The 18,981-nt window shown below is 45.8% G+C and overlaps 1 protein-coding gene across 1 annotated transcript in view; it reads left to right on the top strand.

The window, feature by feature from the left end:
- LOC134398770 (sodium channel protein type 5 subunit alpha-like) overlaps positions 1–18,773 on the top strand; it is a 50,937-nt gene extending 32,164 nt beyond the window's left edge. The window contains exons 16-27 of the mRNA XM_063126271.1: positions 776–1,225; positions 1,730–1,864; positions 2,552–2,675; positions 2,921–3,075; positions 4,664–4,837; positions 5,135–5,257; positions 7,432–7,713; positions 8,950–9,003; positions 10,542–10,679; positions 12,182–12,286; positions 14,788–15,058; positions 16,886–18,773. Of these exons, the coding sequence (XP_062982341.1) occupies positions 776–1,225; positions 1,730–1,864; positions 2,552–2,675; positions 2,921–3,075; positions 4,664–4,837; positions 5,135–5,257; positions 7,432–7,713; positions 8,950–9,003; positions 10,542–10,679; positions 12,182–12,286; positions 14,788–15,058; positions 16,886–18,117 (3,243 nt within the window). The 3' untranslated portion in view covers positions 18,118–18,773. The remainder of the gene's footprint in view (positions 1–775; positions 1,226–1,729; positions 1,865–2,551; positions 2,676–2,920; positions 3,076–4,663; positions 4,838–5,134; positions 5,258–7,431; positions 7,714–8,949; positions 9,004–10,541; positions 10,680–12,181; positions 12,287–14,787; positions 15,059–16,885) is intronic.
- Positions 18,774–18,981: the final 208 nt, after the last annotated feature.

Genomic DNA, 18,981 nt, shown 5'->3' with positions numbered 1-18,981 from the left:
CACCCTAACCCATAGGAGACAATAACATCAGAGGATAAATGTCACTTTCACTTAGTGGCAGTAGTGAAGAGCACAGAAGAGGAAGGGCGAACAGGGGGCAAACTTTGCCGGCTTGCTCTCCTCCCACTCCCGTCCTGGTACAGCATTTGGCTCATGCAGTCACAAGCCCTGTGCTGAAGGCAGTAGTCTATCAAGTCCAGCCCAGTTTCCATGAAAGGCATATCATAAGAAGATATATAGAGATATAGATATACATAGTCTGTATTGGTGGCTGATCCCCCACCCACCCATACATATATATTCTAGTGGGTATTTTCATTTCTTTTCTGGAAAAAGAAATATTTTGGTGTAGTGGCTAAAGTGTTGGACTGGAAGTCAGGGGAACTGGGTTCTAGTTCCCACTTGGCCACAGAAGCTCACTGGGTGATTTTGGGGCAGTCACAGACTCTCAAGCCTTAGCTAGACCTAAGGATTATCCCAGGCAAATGGAGGGGTCGTCCCTGCCTGCTCCCAGGGTCCCCTGTGTGTCACTTCGATGCACAGGGATGATCCCAGGACAATACCGGGATATAGGCCTGGTCTAGCCATGGCCTCAGTCCAACCAACCTCACAGGGTTGTTGTTGTGAGGATAAAAATGGAGAGGAGGAGGATTATGTACGCTGCCTTGGGTTCCTTGGATGAAAAAAATGGTGGGATATTAATGCAATAAATAAATAAATAAATGATAATCGTACTAAAGATTTGGTTAAACACTTGCTTTTCCGTTGCTTTGAGGTCCTCAATTTGTTCATTGCACTACTGCTGAACTCCTTCAGTGCTGACAACCTCATCCAACTCCCCGAGGAAGACAGAGAAACAAACAACCTGAAGATTGCCTTTACTCGGATCCACAGGGGTCTCCATGCAGCGAAACAGGCCGTCCTGACTTTTTGTTTCAAAGCGTTTGGGTTCAAGAGGAAAGCCCCCCAGAATAAAATCAAATGCGACTCCGAGAAAAATGGTCTGGAGCTGAAAAAAGAGGGACTACTTTCTAAAGAGAGTTATGTCAATGGAAAGAATAAGAAAAATGGGGAGAGGTGCTCAGTGAATAACTTGGAGGATTTCATCCACAATCCCAGTGTGTTCATCTGTGTTCCTATTGCCGATGCCGAATCCGATAGCGAGGGTTCTGAAGATGCCGGTGAGAAGCGGGGTGAAGTCGTGGAGATAGAATATACCAAGCAGGTAAGGAGCCAGCCCAAAGCCATGCTTCCCTGCAAAATCTTGCAGGACAGGATCATACCAAAGCAGGTCTGCAGTGTCTCATCCTGCTTCCCCACTATTTTGCCACCTTGCAATATGACATTCAGCTTTTCTACATAAGGCATTTGTCGTGCACTCGTCACTCCATACTCACAGACAGTATTGTGACACACACACACACCCCAGTTTGGCTTCTGTTTTTAAGCAGCACTTTTGGTGAGGGTTTGTTTTGTTCTAGAGCAGGGGAAATGCGGCATTATTTGTGAAAGTGAAAGAAAATGGTTTTCCACTTGTGCATTTGTGCTAGTCCACTATACCAGAGTGCCACCTAGGGGTTATGTAATGGAAAAGCAGGAAAGGAAATACTCTTTCTGTAGTGCTTGAATCTCAGTTCTGCAATGAAACTGAAAGTAGATACAGCAGATTAAACAGCCTTGTGTAGAAATGCAATGGTCTCGAGTGCAAATTCCTGTGATTTACCCTCAGGAGGAAAACCACTTGCGACTGAGAGGAGACCGAACCAAGAGCTCGGATGCCTGGAGTCGAACATCCGAAATCTCCTCTCCCGGGGAATTAAGTGTGCAGAGGGAAAATGGCTCCTTATCGCCAAAACGAGATGAGGTAATGTAAAAAAGAGGAGAGATGCCAGTGAGAATCTGGGTGGCAGCATGCTTTGATCGCGGAATTTGGGGATTTAGGTTGCACGGTAGATTTAGGCAGTGGAGGCTGGTGGCTCCGATTCTGGTGGGGCTGTCAATCCATTCTGGCTTTCAGTCAGAACCAGCCGGAACTCTAAAGAAGATATCCACGGTGCTGAACCCTATCCCCAAAATAGGTTCGTCACCTTGGACAGCAACTTTGGAGTGATTCCCAGAATGGATTCACAGTCCCACTGAAATTGGAGCCACCCACCTGCACTGGACGTAGAACTGAAACAATGCAACCATCACGACGTGCCAAATTGAAAGTTTGTTGAAGTCAAATCCAAACACAGGCTCAGCTGGACAGCCATCTGTCAGGGATGCTTAAAGGTGGATTCCTGCCTTGAGCAGGGGGTTGGACTCGATGGCCTTATGGGCCCCTTCCAACTCTACTATTCTAGGATTCTGTGAATACCTTCCTTGGACTGTGCGTGCCTCTTCATTTCTTGAGGGTACTTCATGCTAATTCAGACACTCTGAACCCCTCTTTTGGTGCTGACATTTCATTCCGACATTCAAAATGTGATATGTCTTATCCATGCGTTTAGACAGGGGACTCCCAAGTGCCTGGCCTAAAGGAAACCTTCACGGCGTCTTCTTTTTGTAGAATGAAGACATTGTCAGCTGTTCAGAAGGAAGCAGCGTGGACCTAATAGACCATGATGAATTTTTGAAGCATATCCCTGAACTAGCAGAGGAATTGAAGGAGCCGCGTAATTGCTTCCCAGAAAGTAAGGATTCGCTGAGTCAATTTGCTCTTGGCAGAGTGCCATAACTTCGGACTCCTAGGGCCATCACCAAAATGGCCACTCTGTACTTCTTCTAATGTGTGGTTCTGGTTTATGGCTATGAAGTATCATTGATTGCAGGCTGCAAGCTGGAATTTCTAGTTCAGAAAGTGGCCTTACCCATAATAAGCTGCACAAGGTTTGCACCGACCCCAAAATGTGCACTTTTCCTTCTGTGTCTCTTTCAGGATTTACTCAACATTATGCTTGGTGTTCAGTGAATACCACAAAGTTTCCGGGCAAACTGTGGTGGAATCTAAGAAAGACATGCTACCAAATTGTAGAACACAACTGGTTTGAAAGCTTTATTGTGTTCATGATTCTGCTGAGCAGTGGCGCTCTGGTATGTTAACACATTTGATTCTCAAGCATGTCAAACTGGAGTTTAAGCAGCAAATCAACAGATATGCAAGCGATGTGGCCACAATTTGACTCGGGGTGCTTCGGGGCTGAGCCGCCTCGCTTCGGAACTGAATCCGAAGCGAGATTAGGCCCCCTAAAGCAGGTCAGCCCATTGGACTCCCTGCTCACCCTCCCTCCCCACTCCCCCCAAGACTGGAGCCGCCACCTGTGGCACTTAACTTTGCCAACCATCCTCCTCCATTAGAACGGCAATTTAAAAGTAAGACAGGGGTTTCTGTGGTTTTCATAGTTCTACAGCTGCAAACTACGGAAATGGCCCTTCGTGCCCACCATGATTTGCAACCATAGATCTATGAAAACAACAGAGCCACCATCTACTTTTAAATCTTGGCTCCAATGGAGGAGGAGGACAAATGGTAAAGGTAAGTCCTGCAGGTGGCAGCTCTAGGTTTGGGGGGTGAGAGGGGAGGAGGGAAGGAGGGAAGTCCAATGGACACACAGTTGGCCTTGCACCATCTTTCCTGCATGGGTGGGCAGGAGGGGAGAGTGACTCGCCACTAACCTGAATTAGCCTGAGGTACCTTGAGGCCCTTTGGATCTGATCCACTTTGCCTCTGGGTGCCGCAGGCTGACCCGGTACCACCTCATATTCAGCCCACCTGTGCTCAGATTCAGTGGTTTGGCCCAAGGTGATGCACAGCCCTAGCAATGAGCATGGTATAGCACTCCAAAAACACAAAATAAATGACCACTAGTACTATGCTTGTGAATTGTGACCACAAAATTATGCTAAGCACACAGCCCTGAGTAGAGGTTGTAAAGTAGGGATGTGCTCCGCTTCTAATCGGACCGGCGAATTAGAAGCGGAGCGGGGGGCTTAGCCTGCCCTTAAGGCAGAGGCGAAGAGGATTGGGGGGCCGGCGGAGCGTGACGAAGAGGATCGAGGTGAAGGCGGATCCTTCGCCTCGATCCGGAGCTCCGCCGGAAAGGTAAGTGGGGTTTACCGGACCCTGCCGCTGTCGCTGTCGCCCATGCGGCAACGCGGCAGGGCCCGGTAACCCCCCCTCCTCTCCCTTACCTGCCTCCGTCCGCGGTCCGTCGGCGTCTTCAATTGAGCCCGCGGTTCAACCAGGAAGTCTGGGCTGCTTGCGGCCCAGACTTCCTGGTTGAACCGCGGGCTCAATTGAAGACGCCGATGGAGCGCAGATGGAGGCAGGTAAGGCCCCCCTCCCCCTTGGTCCCTTACCGGGCTCTGCCGCCGTCACCGCACGGGCAGCGAAGGCGGCAGGGCCCAGTAAACCTCCCGCCCTCCTCTCCCGGCCTTACCTGGCGCCACTCCCCTCCACTGCGGAGCTCCGATTCGGAGCCGGAGCTCCGTGGCGAAGAGGAGCGGAGTATGGGTGGAGCGGAGCGGGCCAATCCAAAATTTTCAGATCGGCCCGCGGGGCGGAGCAGGGGGTCCATGCACACCCCCATTGTAAAGCATTCTGTAGCTGACATTTGCAAAGCATTCTGCTGCTTAAAAGTCCTATTTGTTGATTAGCAAGCGAGATGCCTTCTTATTTCAGGCATTTGAAGATATTTACCTGAGTGACAGACAGAATATTAAAACCATACTGGAATATGCAGACAAGATATTTACCTACATCTTTACCCTGGAGATGTTGCTGAAATGGGTGGCTTATGGATTCCACAAATATTTCACCAATGCCTGGTGCTGGCTTGATTTCCTAATTGTAGATGTAAGTACTGCATTTAAACAATTCTGTGGGATGGATTACATTGACTTCACTATGGACTACATCCACACTCAGCCCAACTAAGTATATTTTTACCTGGGAAATATCTCCTCTAGTTGCGTCAGTTCTCCCGATTTCTCTTCCTAATGTTTCGTGCCATGGTTGCCCCGCATCCAGAAATAAAACCCCTTTTCTTTGTATGTGTATGTTTATGTGTGGTGGGGAGGGAAATAAGATATGTAATGAAATTGTTTTCTTATTCCTTATGTTCAAAATTTTCCCACTCTACTCTTTCTTCAGGTCTCCTTAGTTACCCTCATAGCAAGCCTGACAGGGAAGTCTGACATAGGACCCATGAAATCCTTAAGGACTCTGCGAGCTTTGAGGCCATTAAGAGCCCTGTCACGATTTGAAGGGATGAGGGTAAGATGAATATTTATCTTATTTATTAGTTATTCAAACATCTGTATCCTGACCTATATCACTGGGATCTCAGGGCGGCATACAGATAAAAACATATAAACAGGTAAAACAATATAAAACAATACAAGCCACCCTTGAACATGGACTCTTTGAAAGGGTCTTTGATTCCTAAGTTGCTTCTTTTGAAAGTTACTGAGGGGTGAGAGTGATAAAGGGGATTTGAGGACTGGAACATGGATTCCCAGAGGGTAGATGAGAGTCTTTACATGAATCATGAGTAGCTTGTGGGCAGGTGCCATATTGCTGGTGAGTGATGCTCAGGAGACTTTGGCCCTTTCTACACCATCATTTATGAAGGGATGATCCCAGGATGATCCCTGTGTGTCCAAATGATGCACGGGGAATTACGGGATCAGGGAGGGAAGATCCTTCCATTTCCCTGGGATAATTTCCCAGGATACCTGAGAGAGCGCCTTCTCCCTTACCAACCTGCCCGGTCACTGAGGTCATCCAAGGGCCTGCTGGTGGTGGTTCCACATAGATCCATCCTCCGATTGGAATCCACCAGGGGAAGAGCCTTCAGCATGGTGGCCCCCCTCCTGTGGAATTCCCTGCCTCTGGAGGTCAGGCAGGCTCCGACCTTGTACTCCTTTCGACGCCTCCTGAAAACATCTTTATTCCAAGAAGCCTTTCTTTAACATGCAGCCTCGGATTACTGTTACTGCTTCTTTTAAATTTTGTTTTAACTATTTTATTCGGTTTTTATTTTCATTTTACCTTGTACACCACTTTGAAATTTTTCAATGGGGAGCGGTATATAAATATTCTAAATAAATACATACATACATAAATAAATAAATAATTGAGACCTCAGTTATCCCGGTTTTACATGCGGTCCTGGGACAATCCCGAGGACCGCGGGTGGTGTGAGTGCCCGTCCCAGCTTCTTCCCTCTTCCCCACGAGTAGTGGGGGTCATCAGACGGAAGGAGCCATGGATGGGGGGAGTCCAGGGCTATCAGGGGTGGGGTGGGGAGAGGGGTCGGGTCTTTCCCCCCCCCTAACTTTTAATTTTCGCTGGACCGTGCGTGTACTCCAGCTCTGGCCCTTTAAAAAAAATGGCAGCTACGACGGGTTCAACGCCCTTGACATCGCGCAGCTCGTATAGAATGAGGACCTGGGCCAAGGGAGGGATCATATCTCCCTTCTCCCGGGATCCCCTGTGCGTCATGTGGATTCACAGGAACAATCCCGGGGATCGCCCTGGGATATTGCCCATCTAGCTATGGTTGTAGAAAACATAAACACACTTGAAATCTCTCTCTCTCTCTCTCTCTCTCTCTCTCTCTCTCTCTCTCTCTCTCTCCTTCTCTCTCTGGCTATTTCTTCCTCTCTGGGATATATTTAGCACCTGGAGGAAAGGCAAAATATAAATATAATAAAATAAAGTAAATTATTCTAAATTAGAAAAAAAAATATAGTTATACTATGTTCATAATAGTGAACATAGTGCTAAGACAATTACACTAGCAGGTAGAATGGCCATCTGTGCATTGCATCAATGTGTGTACTCATTTACATGCATGTGTAGTGGAGGCAAAGTGCATCCGGTATCATACTTGGAAATTTTTCTTCTAGAGACCCTGGGGAGGGATCCCAAAGACTGGCACCAACTCTTATAAGTTATATTCAACATTCGACATTTGAAAAACACACACACCATCCTCTTGCTTCTCATTCACTCCACTCGTATGCCTCCACCTTCTGCAAAGAAACTTTATTTACAGCAAAAGTAACAAAAAGCCTTGGGGTGCCTTAAAGAAAACACATTTATTCTGGCATAAGCTTTCATGGACTATAGAATGCTTACTCAGATAGACAGAGTATTATGGGGATTTTCAAGTTTCGGGAATGCTGGTAATTACAGGACTTTTTTCCTGTCTAAACATGCATAGCATTGCGCCCTTAATAAGGTTTTTTTTTTTAAGAAATGGCAACTGTATTGAGGTTTTGCTAATATATCAGAATGAAGATGATTACTCAACCAGTCATTATTTAATTGTCTGACACTTGGAGTGTCTTTTTTCCTCATTCCTCATTGGCTGTTTTCATTCTCCTCCCCCTTTCATTCCATTCACGTCCTCCATCCTTTCCCCCTTTTCTCCTCCCTCAAAGGTGGTGGTCAACGCCCTCGTGGGCGCCATCCCTTCCATTATGAACGTCCTTCTGGTCTGCCTCATTTTCTGGCTCATCTTCAGCATTGTGGGAGTCAGCCTGTTTGCAGGGAAGTTCGGAAAATGTGTTAACCTGACCGACACCAACGCCTCTATAAACGAGACTGCTATTAAGAGAAGGCGGGATTGCAAGATATACAATGATACTGGGAGATTATACTGGACAAATGTTAAAGTGAATTTTGACAACGTGGGCTCTGGTTACCTGGCTCTTCTTCAAGTGGTAAGTTTTAGAGTAGTGGTTCCCAAACTTTTTAAGGTCACCGTCCCCTTGGTTCCACAAACTCATGCCCAGTGTCCCCTACCCTACACTATAAAAATCATTATTCAGAATAGCAGTTTTCAACGACCCACTAAGGAACATAATAACAATAAAATTCAAAACAGTAACAATTAATTGAATATTTATTCAAAATCCAATTACATTTTTTTAGTTTATTCAGTTAAACATAATTGATGAACTTGATCCAGTGATATCATCTTTTCAAAGTCTGATAGTCATTTAGCAAGAATATTAGATATCACAGGGCCTTAGATGATGAGTGTAGTATATTTGGGTAGGGTCCTACCAGGAGAGGCGCTCCATCAGCCCGCGTTGTCTGGAGCTGTGCTGCCAACAAGACCCTCCTCAATCCACACATGTATTAATACTGTTTAAGAAGAGTCCCTTTAATGGTGAATTGAAATGTTTCAAAAGCACCAAAACGCTAATGAAGAGACATACCCTACTTGGTGTGCCCCGCCATGCCGGCTGCAAAACAGAGGCATTTGCTCTTTTTTGCCTCCCTCCCTTGGCAAGCCTGGGGCGGGTGCTTCCTATTTAAAGGGGGCACACTCCTCTGGATCCTGCTGGTCTGGACGCCCAGGCTGAGCAGTGGCAGCTGGGCGGAGGAGCTGAGCTGAGAATGAAAAAGGGGCCATACTGCGCGCGGCCCCTTTAAATGGGAAGCACCCGCCGCAGGCTCGCCAAGGGAGGGAGGGAAAAGAGAACGAACGTGGCATGGCAGGGCACACCAAGCAGGGTATGTCTCTTCATTAGCGTTTTGGTGCTTTTGAAACATTTCAATTCACCGTTAAAAGAACTCTTCTTAAACAGTATTAATACATGTGTGGATTCTTCCCCTATATGGCTTGGGACCAAACTACTTTCTCCCATAAAAATGTCCCTGGGTTTTAAGACCTTCTGGAGAGGTGCTTCTCAGAAAAGATCACCTTGCATGCCCCCTGCTCTTAGCGCCCCCCTATACAATCCCCCCCAATGGGGCAGTACCACCCACTTTGGGAACCACTGTTTTAGAGCACAATGCACTCCATTCTTATTCAGAGGCAATGTTTACGGGTCCAATATATTTTGATTAAAGACTGATGCAAAGAATTCAGTGATCCCGTTTCTCTTCCCTCCTTCAGTACTCCCGTCGGCATGTCTTTATCGTGTTTATCCTAGTCTGTTTTTCTCTAGGCAACTTTCAAAGGTTGGATGGACATCATGTATGCGGCAGTAGATTCGGTAGATGTAAGTTACAGAAATGCACATTTTCATTCTTTGCTTCTGGCTGATCTTAGCAAGCATTTTCTCCTGTACAATTGCACAATAGTAATATAAAGGAGTCTGTTCAGAGCCAAACTTAACATTAAATTAAATGTGTGGCTACTGCTGAAAAGGGCAGCTGTGTGTCTAGTTCTTCCTCTTTCTCCTTGTAGCTTCTAATGGAACTTACCGGGACTTCCTGATATCAGAGTGTTCAGCACTCTGCCTTGTTGGTCCCTGGCCAATGGCTGGTTGGCCACTGTGTGAACAGAGTGCTGGACTAGATGGACCCTTGGTCTGATCCAGCAGGGCTCTTCTGATGTTCTTATTCCCCAACCATGCCCCCTCTCTACAGCAGGCAGTGAGTTGGAAGAGGATGGTTTAATATGTAGCACAGGGTGGAGATCCATTTTTGGCCCATGGGCCATGCTCCTGCATGAGCAACCTTCCGGGGTCCACATGCTAGTGGTAGGTGTGGCCAGAGTCAAAAGTGGATGTGGCTGGTACAAATGGGGTGGTGATCCATCCCACAGAGCCATCCCATATTTGCTCTTCTTCTCCTACAAACACTCCTACAAACATTCTTGCATGTACACACACACACACACACACACACACACACACACACACACAGAGTAATTGACACTCCCCTTCTCTCTCCCACCTCCCAATTTCTGTCTCACTTTCTCTCTTTTGTGAGTCCTTTATATGACGTTGTCCTCCTCCAGGACCTCTCCTGTGCTTTGTGACCATTATCACATTTTTGTTTTTCTTAACGGGGAAAGGATGGTATATCCTGACTGGCACTATGAAACTCTCCACGTAGTTGTGCAATTCTGCTATACCACAGCACCATCTAGTGGCTGCATAATGAAACATATAGAAAGGCAGAGAAAGAAAACCCCAAGTGGGGGAAAGCACACGTAATGGAGCCAATCTTAATTCCACAAAGAATTCGGAAGCAGAAGCCCAGGTAAAGGTGTGAGATAAAAGCCTTAGGTAGAAATGTCCTGTCTCTCCTTCTCCTTCCCTCCCCAGCTGCCTTTCCTCATTGTCTTCCACCCAAGGCACCAATTTAAGCTTTTTAAAAGCTTAATTACTGAATGGTGGCAGTGGTGTGATTTGGAGGGGTTGCAGGGCATGAAATGAGCAGGATTTATGCTCTTGGATTAAACACCCTGGATAACTCCTCTAGAATTCTGACTGAAACCCGGAACAGATCCACCTCTCCACGGATATCGGAGCCACTGGAGATTTGTGAGGGACGAAGATGCCAGCTATAAAGTCCCCTTGCCCAATTTCTGCTTCCTACTTGTAAACATTTCCCACAAAGGTTGAGTCATAGATTCGCAGCTACCCAGCAGCATCCACAGCAGTGATCTCTTAGTAAAGCAACTTTGGCCTGCGTTCCTAAACCCCAGATTAGCACTGTGCCTAGGGCCCTCCAGCTTAGCCGCCCATCAGCTGCACTGCCAGCCCGCCCGCCCACTTCCGAATATTCAATTTGTTTTTCGCGTTTGCAGGTCGAACGCCAGCCCAGATGGGAACACAGCAAATACATGTACATGTATTTTGTGATTTTTATCATCTTTGGTTCTTTTTTCACGCTGAACCTTTTCGTCGGCGTCATTATTGACAATTTCAACCAGCAAAAGAAAAAGATAAGTATCCCGATTAGGTTTTTCTGTTTTCCTGCACCTCTGGAAAGTGAGGTCTAAGAACAGAAATAGGTAGAGGGCTACCATTAAATGGACAGCCTCTGTGCATGAAGTTTATTGAGGATGGAAAGAAAATGGGGGCCATGTAGGATGGGATAAGAGCACTATAAGAGAACTTATGTGAGCCTCACACAAAGGAATCAATTTACTTTATCTGAAGGTTCATGTGAATAAGTACAGTTTCATGTTTTTAATGCAGAGATGTTGTTTTTTTAAGTGGGTTATGTATAAATCATAAAAAAATAAAATAATGAACAATAATTAAAAAAAAAAACCTTGCCCCAATCCACTTTACGTGTTTAATAAGCTATATAAGCACTTAGCCCCTTCTTTCCTTAACATTCCAAAATATCTGATTGATTCACCCTCTGTTAAGAAGAGAACAGTAAGGTTAAATGTACTCCCCTTGCCAGACCGTACGGGGTGCCTCCAGGGTATCCCCAAGGAAGCCAGAGGTTGTCCTTGCAAACTTTTATCTTCACTTTATTTTAGAATGCCAAATCTATTCGAACAGTAGGAAAATTTATATCTTTAGAATCATAGAATCATAGAATAGCAGAGTTGGAAGGGGCCTACAAGGCCATCGAGTCCAACCCACTGCTCAATGCAGGAATCCACCCTAAAGCACACCTGACAGATGGTTGTCCAGCTGCCTCTTGAAGGCCTCTAGTGTGGGAGAGCCCACAACCTCCCTAAGTAACTGATTCCATTGTCGTACTGCTCTAACAGTCAGGAAGTTTTTCCTGATGTCCAGCTGGAATCTGGCTTCCTTTAACTTGAGCCTGCTATTCCGTGTCCTGCACTCTGGGAGGATCGAGAAGAGATCCTGGCCCTCCCCTTGCTAGTTTGGATGAATGGGAGATCATCCCTTGAAAAGCTGTGTTTTTTCTTGAATGGTTTTAATAAATATGTAACTTTTAGAACTGCTACGTTTCTGGTGCTGGCCCTCCTCTTGTGCACAAAGGCCGAGGGGATGAATGAATGTAACGCATCTATGTGAAACTGTATAATGGCTGGTTGCTAATTACAATAAACTTGACTTGGACTTGGACTTTCATAACAGTTAGATTTAGAATGCTCCAGTCTAAGTCCAGCTTCTCTCGTGGCTGATGTTCCTGGTTCATTTATATTGGCTTTCAAAATAACAATATTTTGACATATGGGACTCTAGCCATTTCTACAGCTGCTTTTCCCCCCCGGGATCGTCCCGGGATCATCGCTGTGCATCCAAATGACACATGGGATCCCAGGAGCAGGCAGGGACAACCCCTCCATTTGCCTGGGATAACCCTTAGGTGTATAAAGGGCCTCTGTTCTAGTATGGGGTATAATAAGGCATAGCACAAAGAAAAGGAAATATAATAATTATTTGAAGTTAGAATTTTGGAGTTGAAACAATGTATAACCTGCCTTTAATAATATAAGCTGCATTTATCTCCTTGTACTTTGGTGGAGAAGACATCTTCATGACAGAAGAACAGAAAAAGTATTATAATGCCATGAAAAAACTGGGATCCAAGAAACCCCAAAGACCCATCCCACGGCCGCAGGTGAGAATATTCTCTAGTCATTGTTCTATCTAGGTGAAAGGTTTACAAAAGAACAACACTGTAAAAATTAACAGGGCTGCAAACTTCCATTGTTTAATAATGAGATTAATCTACTAGCAATAGTTGATTGATAGATGTGAGCCAATCAATTTGGTAAAGGCAGCATATAATCTTGGGGCTGAGAGTTAAGGGTACTTCTATATAATTTTGGAGGCATATTTGATTCGAGTATATTACTGTAATGGGGAGTGAAGTGAAAGTAGTAGTAGGAGGAGGGCTTTCTCCGCTGTGGCATCCCGGCTGTGGAATGAGCTCCCCAGAGAGGTCCGCCTGGCACCTACACTGTACTCTTTTCGTCGCCAGCTGAAGACCTTTTTATTCTCTCAGTATTTTAACACTTAGTTTTAACTTAAATTTAAATTCTACTGTTCTAACTCTGTATTTTAATCTTATATCAATTTTGCTGCATGGTTTTTATCCTGGTTGTGCTTTTTATACTGTATTCTGTATTTGTGTTTTTAACCTTTTGGTTGTTTTATTATGGTTTTAATTTTTGTGAACCGACTAGAGACCTTCGGCTATTGGGCGGTATAAAAATGTAATAAATAAATAAATCTTAGGGCTGTGCAAGCCTCAAGCCTCAGCTCAGTAACTGGTTAAAGAACAGAAAGCAGAGAGTAGGAATAAATGGTCAATTCTCCCAATGGAGGGAAGTAAATAGTGGGGTCCCACAGGGATCGGTATTGGGACCACTTCTTTTCAACTTGTTCATACGTGATCTGGAATTAGGAGTGAGCAGTGAAGTGGCCAAGTTTGCCGACGACACCAAATTATTTAAGGTTGTTAAAACACAAAGGGATTGTGAAGAGCTCCAAAGGGATCTCTCCAAGCTGGGAGAGTGGGCATCCAAATGGCAGATGCGGTTCAATGTAAGCAAGTGTAAGGTGATGCACGTTGGGGCAAAAAACCCACCCAATTTCAAGTATAACCTAATGGGATCTGAGCTGGTGGTGACCGAACAAGAAAGAGATCTTGGGATTGTGGTGGACAGCTCGATGAAAATGTCCACTCAGTGTGCGGCCGCTGTAAAGAAGGCAAATTCCATGTTAGGCATTATAAGAAAAGGAATTGAGAATAAAACGGCCAGTATCGTACTGCCCTTATACAAATCTATGGTGTGACCACACTTAGAATACTGTGTACAGTTCTGGTCACTACACCTAAAATTATTATAGATATTATAGAGCTGGAAAAAGTGCAGAAAAGGGCAACTAAAATGATTAAGGGGCTGGAGCATCTCCCCTACAAGGGAATGTTACATCAACTGGGATTGTTTAAATTGGAAAAAAGGAGGCTGAGGGGAGACATGATAGAGGTATACAAAATTATGCATGGTATGGAGAATGTGGATAGGGAGACATTTTTCTCCTTCTCTCATAACACTAGAACCTAGTGGGGGTCATCTCATGAAGCTGATTGGTGGGAGATTCAGGACAAATAAAAGGAAGTGCTTCTTCACACAGCACATCGGACAGCTGGTTGGCCACTGTGTGTGTGAACAGAGCGCTGGACTAGATGGACCCTTGGTCTGATCCAGCATGGTGCTTCTTATGTTCTTATGAATCACGGAGGCCATTTTCTGGTGGATCCACCATTATATGATGGATCCACAATTTCCTTTCACAGCCCTAGGCCCCTGTATAGTCCACAACTCCCAGCATGCTGCCTTTACTGGTTGGAGCAAATTATACTATAAGTTCTTGTCTTGGTTTATCAATGAAGGAGAATGATATGTAAGGGTAAATGATAGGGCTGTGTACCACCTCAGGGCCAAACCCAAATCTGAACCGAAGCAGGCCAATTTGGCCCACTTCAGTCCGAATCTGGATCATCAATGAATCGGGCCAAGGAGGTCTGAAGTGGATTGGTCTGGGCCTGAAGAGCTTCGGATTGCTTCAGCTCGCTCTGAGGCAATGGTAAGCTGCTGCAACCTGCCTGCTTGCGATACTTACATCAGCCAACCTGCAGCCACGTGTCCTCGATGAGAACTGCCATTTTAAAAGAGTTGGGGGGCACTGTAGTTTCCTACATCTAAGGTTGCAAACTCTGGGAATGGACCTTTATGGCCTCTGTAGTTTGTGAACTTAGATGTAGTTAACTACAAAGCCCCTATCTTCCTTTAAAATGACATCTCTTATTAAGGATGGCTCAGGTAAGTCCCTTGGGTGGACGGGGAAGCAGCTCTGGGATCAGGGGCAAGCGAGGAAGAAGAGGAGGAGGAGGAGGAGGAGGAGGAGAGGGAAATCCAGTGGACTCTCAGTTGGCATTGCACCTTGGCCTGAAGCACCCAAAGTTGAATCGGGGCTGACCCAGAAGCTCCGAATCCATCCCCGAAGAAAATTGGGGTGAGTGTGTGCTGTTCACAGACCTAGTAACTAATTTTACAAATATACTCATTTTGCATCAAATTCTGAACAATCGTATTCCTCCCCTTCCTCCAGAACAAATTTCAAGGATTCATTTTTGACATTGTAACACGCCAAGCTTTCGATGTCGCTATCATGATACTCATCTGCCTTAATATGGTCGCCATGATGGTGGAGGCCGACAATCAATCCCCGGAGAAAACCAATGTCCTTAAAAAAATCAACATCCTCTTCATTGCCCTCTTCACAACGGAGTGTGTGCTGAAGCTGGTGGCCCTGAGATACTACTACTTCACCAACGGATGGAACATTTTTGATCTGGTTGTTGTGATCATGTCCATTGTTGGTAAGTGGCGACAGGGCAATGGACTCTTGACTAGTTTTTTGACTGGCCGGCCCGGCTTGAAAGCATTGTAAGCCTCATTTTAAGCACATGCTCAAATCCTCCCCACCAAAATCAGTGGTGTCAGGAGTTTCATTGCAGAGGGCTCTCTGGCAACTATGGATTGTGACTGGAATTAGGGATGTACGGATTGTGTAAAATCCATTCCGTCTGTGTTTTGTGGGTTGTCAGGGGCCTTCCATTCCATTGTCCGCTCATTGATGGACTTGGATTTGTTTTGAGTTTCCAAATTTGCAGAAATTCACATTGGCACAAATTTGCGTTTGCAAAATGTGCAATTCCACACACACACCCCAAAATGAGCATTTTCACATTTTATCTTAGGGGGGTATATGCACATTATCAGCCAGGTGTTTTGTTTTGTTTTTGCTTTACATTGCGTATGTTTGTATTACTAAATTTGCATAAAATTCCAGAAAGTTCTAAAAATGGTCCACAAGTCCACGGAATCCACCTCATTGGGGAAAAGCCGGTCCGTTGCAGAATCAGCGAGTCCGATTCCTAAAAACCTGAACTCGCTTGATTCTATTGCAGAGTTCTCTGACATCCTTAGCTGGAATTGATGAGACACTGCTGCTGTGAATGCATGGGCATCCTGGTATCTGTCAGCCAGCCTGCTAAAGCTCTTCCAAGAAGGGAGCAGGATAGTGCTCAGAGCTCTGATTCAGGAACCTATGAGGTCCAGCCAGGTTTTTGGAATTGGAGGGCCTTCCTTTACATATTTATTTTACTATTACATCTGTATCCCATCCTTGTTTCTCTTGCAAGGCAGCTTATGTGGTCCTCTTCGTTTCCATTTTATCTTCACAAGAACCCTGTGAAGAAGGTTAGGCTGAGAGTCAGGGACTGGCCCAAAGTCACCCAGTGAGCTTCATGGCTGAGTGGAGACCCCGCCATGGATCTCCCAAGTCCCAGTCCAATGCTCTAACCACACTGGCTCTTCCTTTACTAAAGATACACCAAGGTAAAGCAGGTGAGGGGCCAACCATAGGTCAAAAGAAATGACCCCAATGACTGGGGAGAAGGATAGCCACGGATGAGGAGAGACTCTTTACCCTTTACGCACAGGGCAGTGGATGAAGGGATGGGAAGCACCTGTGTGCAGTGTCCAGGTAGGAGCTGTGTCCTTCTAGATGTGTAGGGCCAGAAATCATAGAGAAACCCTGAGAAATGGGAGTATAACAGCAGGGCCGGGCAAAACTGGTAATAGGCTGAGGCCAGATGGGAAAAGTAGGCCCCATTTCAAACTGCTCATTAAGTATTTTTAATCAGTTCTAAATACATATGAACTAGAACGATTTATAAAAAAGCTCATGGCAAGCACTTTTATTCAAAATGTATATAAGACATCACTTCTTCATATCCAGAAATGCTTTACGTGCTTTTCTTGGGGCAAATTCATCATCAACAACAGAAAAATCAAGCTACTTTGCCCAGGGGGACTTGGAGTAGCCCCCCTCAAAATCGTAGGCCCATGCCAACTGGCCCCACTGCCCCCCCTCTGCCCAGCCCTGTGTAACAGTGCTTAATGTTGGCTGCACCATGCCCCAAATGAATTACACACCACATGGCTTTTCAGAGTGATAGCTCCCTAAAACTATCTTTAAAGGTCTCTGGAAAAAGGTAGACTCCATCTTTATGATGGGGAACAATTAACAAGTTTCTTTTAACTTCAAACAATTAAGGGTTAGCATGAGTTGACAGCTGCTGAGGAATAATCTTGTTCAACAGTAAAATTCAAGCTGGTCACAATGTGCTTTTCCCCTTCAGGCAATGTGCTTTCTGGCATTTTGGTTTCCTTTTCACCGACGCTTTTCCGGGTGATCCGCTTGGTGCGGATAGGACGAATCCTTCGGCTCATCCGATCTGCCAGAGGAATCCGGACCCTCCTTTTTGCCTTGATGATGTCCTTGCCTGCTCTGTTCAACATTGGCCTCCTCCTTTTCCTGGTTATGTTCATTTATGCCATCTTTGGCATGGCCAACTTTGCCTATGTTGCCCGGGAAGCTGGGATTGACGACATGTTCAACTTTGAGACCTTTGGCAACAGCATGCTCTGCCTCTTCCAGATCACCACATCCGCTGGCTGGGATGGACTCCTTAGCCCCATTTTAAACTCTGGGCCACCATTTTGTGACCCCAACCTCAAAGTCCCTTCAACTTTTTCTAAGGGAGACTGTGGGAATGCTGCAGTGGGCATCATTTTCTTTGTTACTTACATCATTGTGTCCTTTCTCATCGTTGTGAACATGTACATTGCCGTGATTTTGGAGAACTTCAACGTTGCCACGGAAGAGAGCACTGAACCTTTGGGTGACGACGACTTTGAAATGTTTTATGAAATATGGGAGAAGTTTGACCCGCTGGCAACCCAGTTCATTTCATACTCGAAACTTTCTGACTTTGCACACACTCTGTCCGCACCTTTGCGCATACCTAAGCCAAATAAACTTGAGCTGATAGCGATGGACCTTCCCATGGTGAGTGGGGACCGGATCCACTGTTTGGACATTCTCTTTGCTTTCACCAAAAGGGTGCTTGGAGACTCTGGGGAAATGGACGCCCTTAAGCTACAAATGGAGGAAAAATTCATGGCGGCCAACCCATCCAAGGCTTCTTACGAACCAATCACCACCACACTCAGACGGAAGTACGAAGAAGTGCATGCTACCGTTATCCAGAGGGCCTTCCGGAGCCATATGCTCCAACGCTCCATGAAGCAGGCCTGTTTCTTGCACCGCCATAAAAACTGTGATGGCGACATCCTTGATGAAGACGCTCCGGAAAAAGAAGGTCTCATTGCGCTTCTGATGAACGAAAATTATATCGGAACTCCAGACAAATCCCAGTCACCATCCTTAGAATCTATCCCTCCATCCTACCGGAGTGTTACTGGAGCCCTTAGTGATGGTTTTGAGGGCGAAACAGCAGAGTCTCCTCAACGCAACAAGCCTAGGGATGATCAGCTGTTTCCGTACAAAGGCAAGAACGCTGATGTGTAGATGCTTGTTGAGGACACCTTAGAATAACATTAAGACAATGATACAGTGCAGCAAAGTCACCAAGCTACAGCTTCCTTATTAAATACATGAACTGCAGAGGAACCCAAGGAGACTCTGCCCTCCTAGATTATAAACATTTGTCTTTTTTTGACCATATGACTGTTAACACAGCTCTTTTTTTCTGGCGGCATGCACAGGAAGGATCTGTGAAAGGTCCTCAGAACCATTGTATCAGGATCATCTCTTAGATTCAGATCCCATCACTGTGGGCCCTGGGCAGTCCTTCTCTTGTTGTGGCAAGGGGAGTTTATGGCCATATCGATTGGGACCAGAATCCAGCTCCTTCTGGCCAGGAACTCAGTGGACCAGCCTAGAAGGCTTGGCAAGGGTTGACTTTTCTCTAGTGTTGTAGGTTTGCCCTGGTTCTGATTGGCTCTTGGGTCAGATTCTTGATTGTCTAGGAGTCCACGGTAAACTCTTTCATGACAGGTCAGCCCCAGCCCTAAACAGATTTTTGTTAACTAGGGACCATAGCCAGGACTTTAATGCTGAAGTAGATGTATCTCTTACCACCAGAAAGCCAGAGAAATGTACTTATCAGTGTTTCTTGGCTCAATGGATTAACCCAGGAAGCAATGAGAACTGTATTTCCAGTGGTCCCTCCCTGCAGTGTAAGAGTATCCAGGCTTTAGGCCTGACAGCTCTGCTGCAGAAAACTTCTGTGCTACCAGTCCTCTCTCCCAGGTAAGTTTTGGAAAGGGTGTGCTTGCAGGGGATCACCAGGGGGAGGACTGGGGCCCAGGAACGCCTCTAGGGTCTTTCATGCTTTTGATGGGGCCTTGGTCAGAATCCATCTCATTTTGA

This window comes from Elgaria multicarinata, chromosome 1 (genome assembly GCF_023053635.1).
Source record: "Elgaria multicarinata webbii isolate HBS135686 ecotype San Diego chromosome 1, rElgMul1.1.pri, whole genome shotgun sequence".
Classification (NCBI taxonomy): domain Eukaryota; kingdom Metazoa; phylum Chordata; class Lepidosauria; order Squamata; family Anguidae; genus Elgaria; species Elgaria multicarinata.
This window is presented reverse-complemented; position numbering and strand designations above follow the sequence as displayed.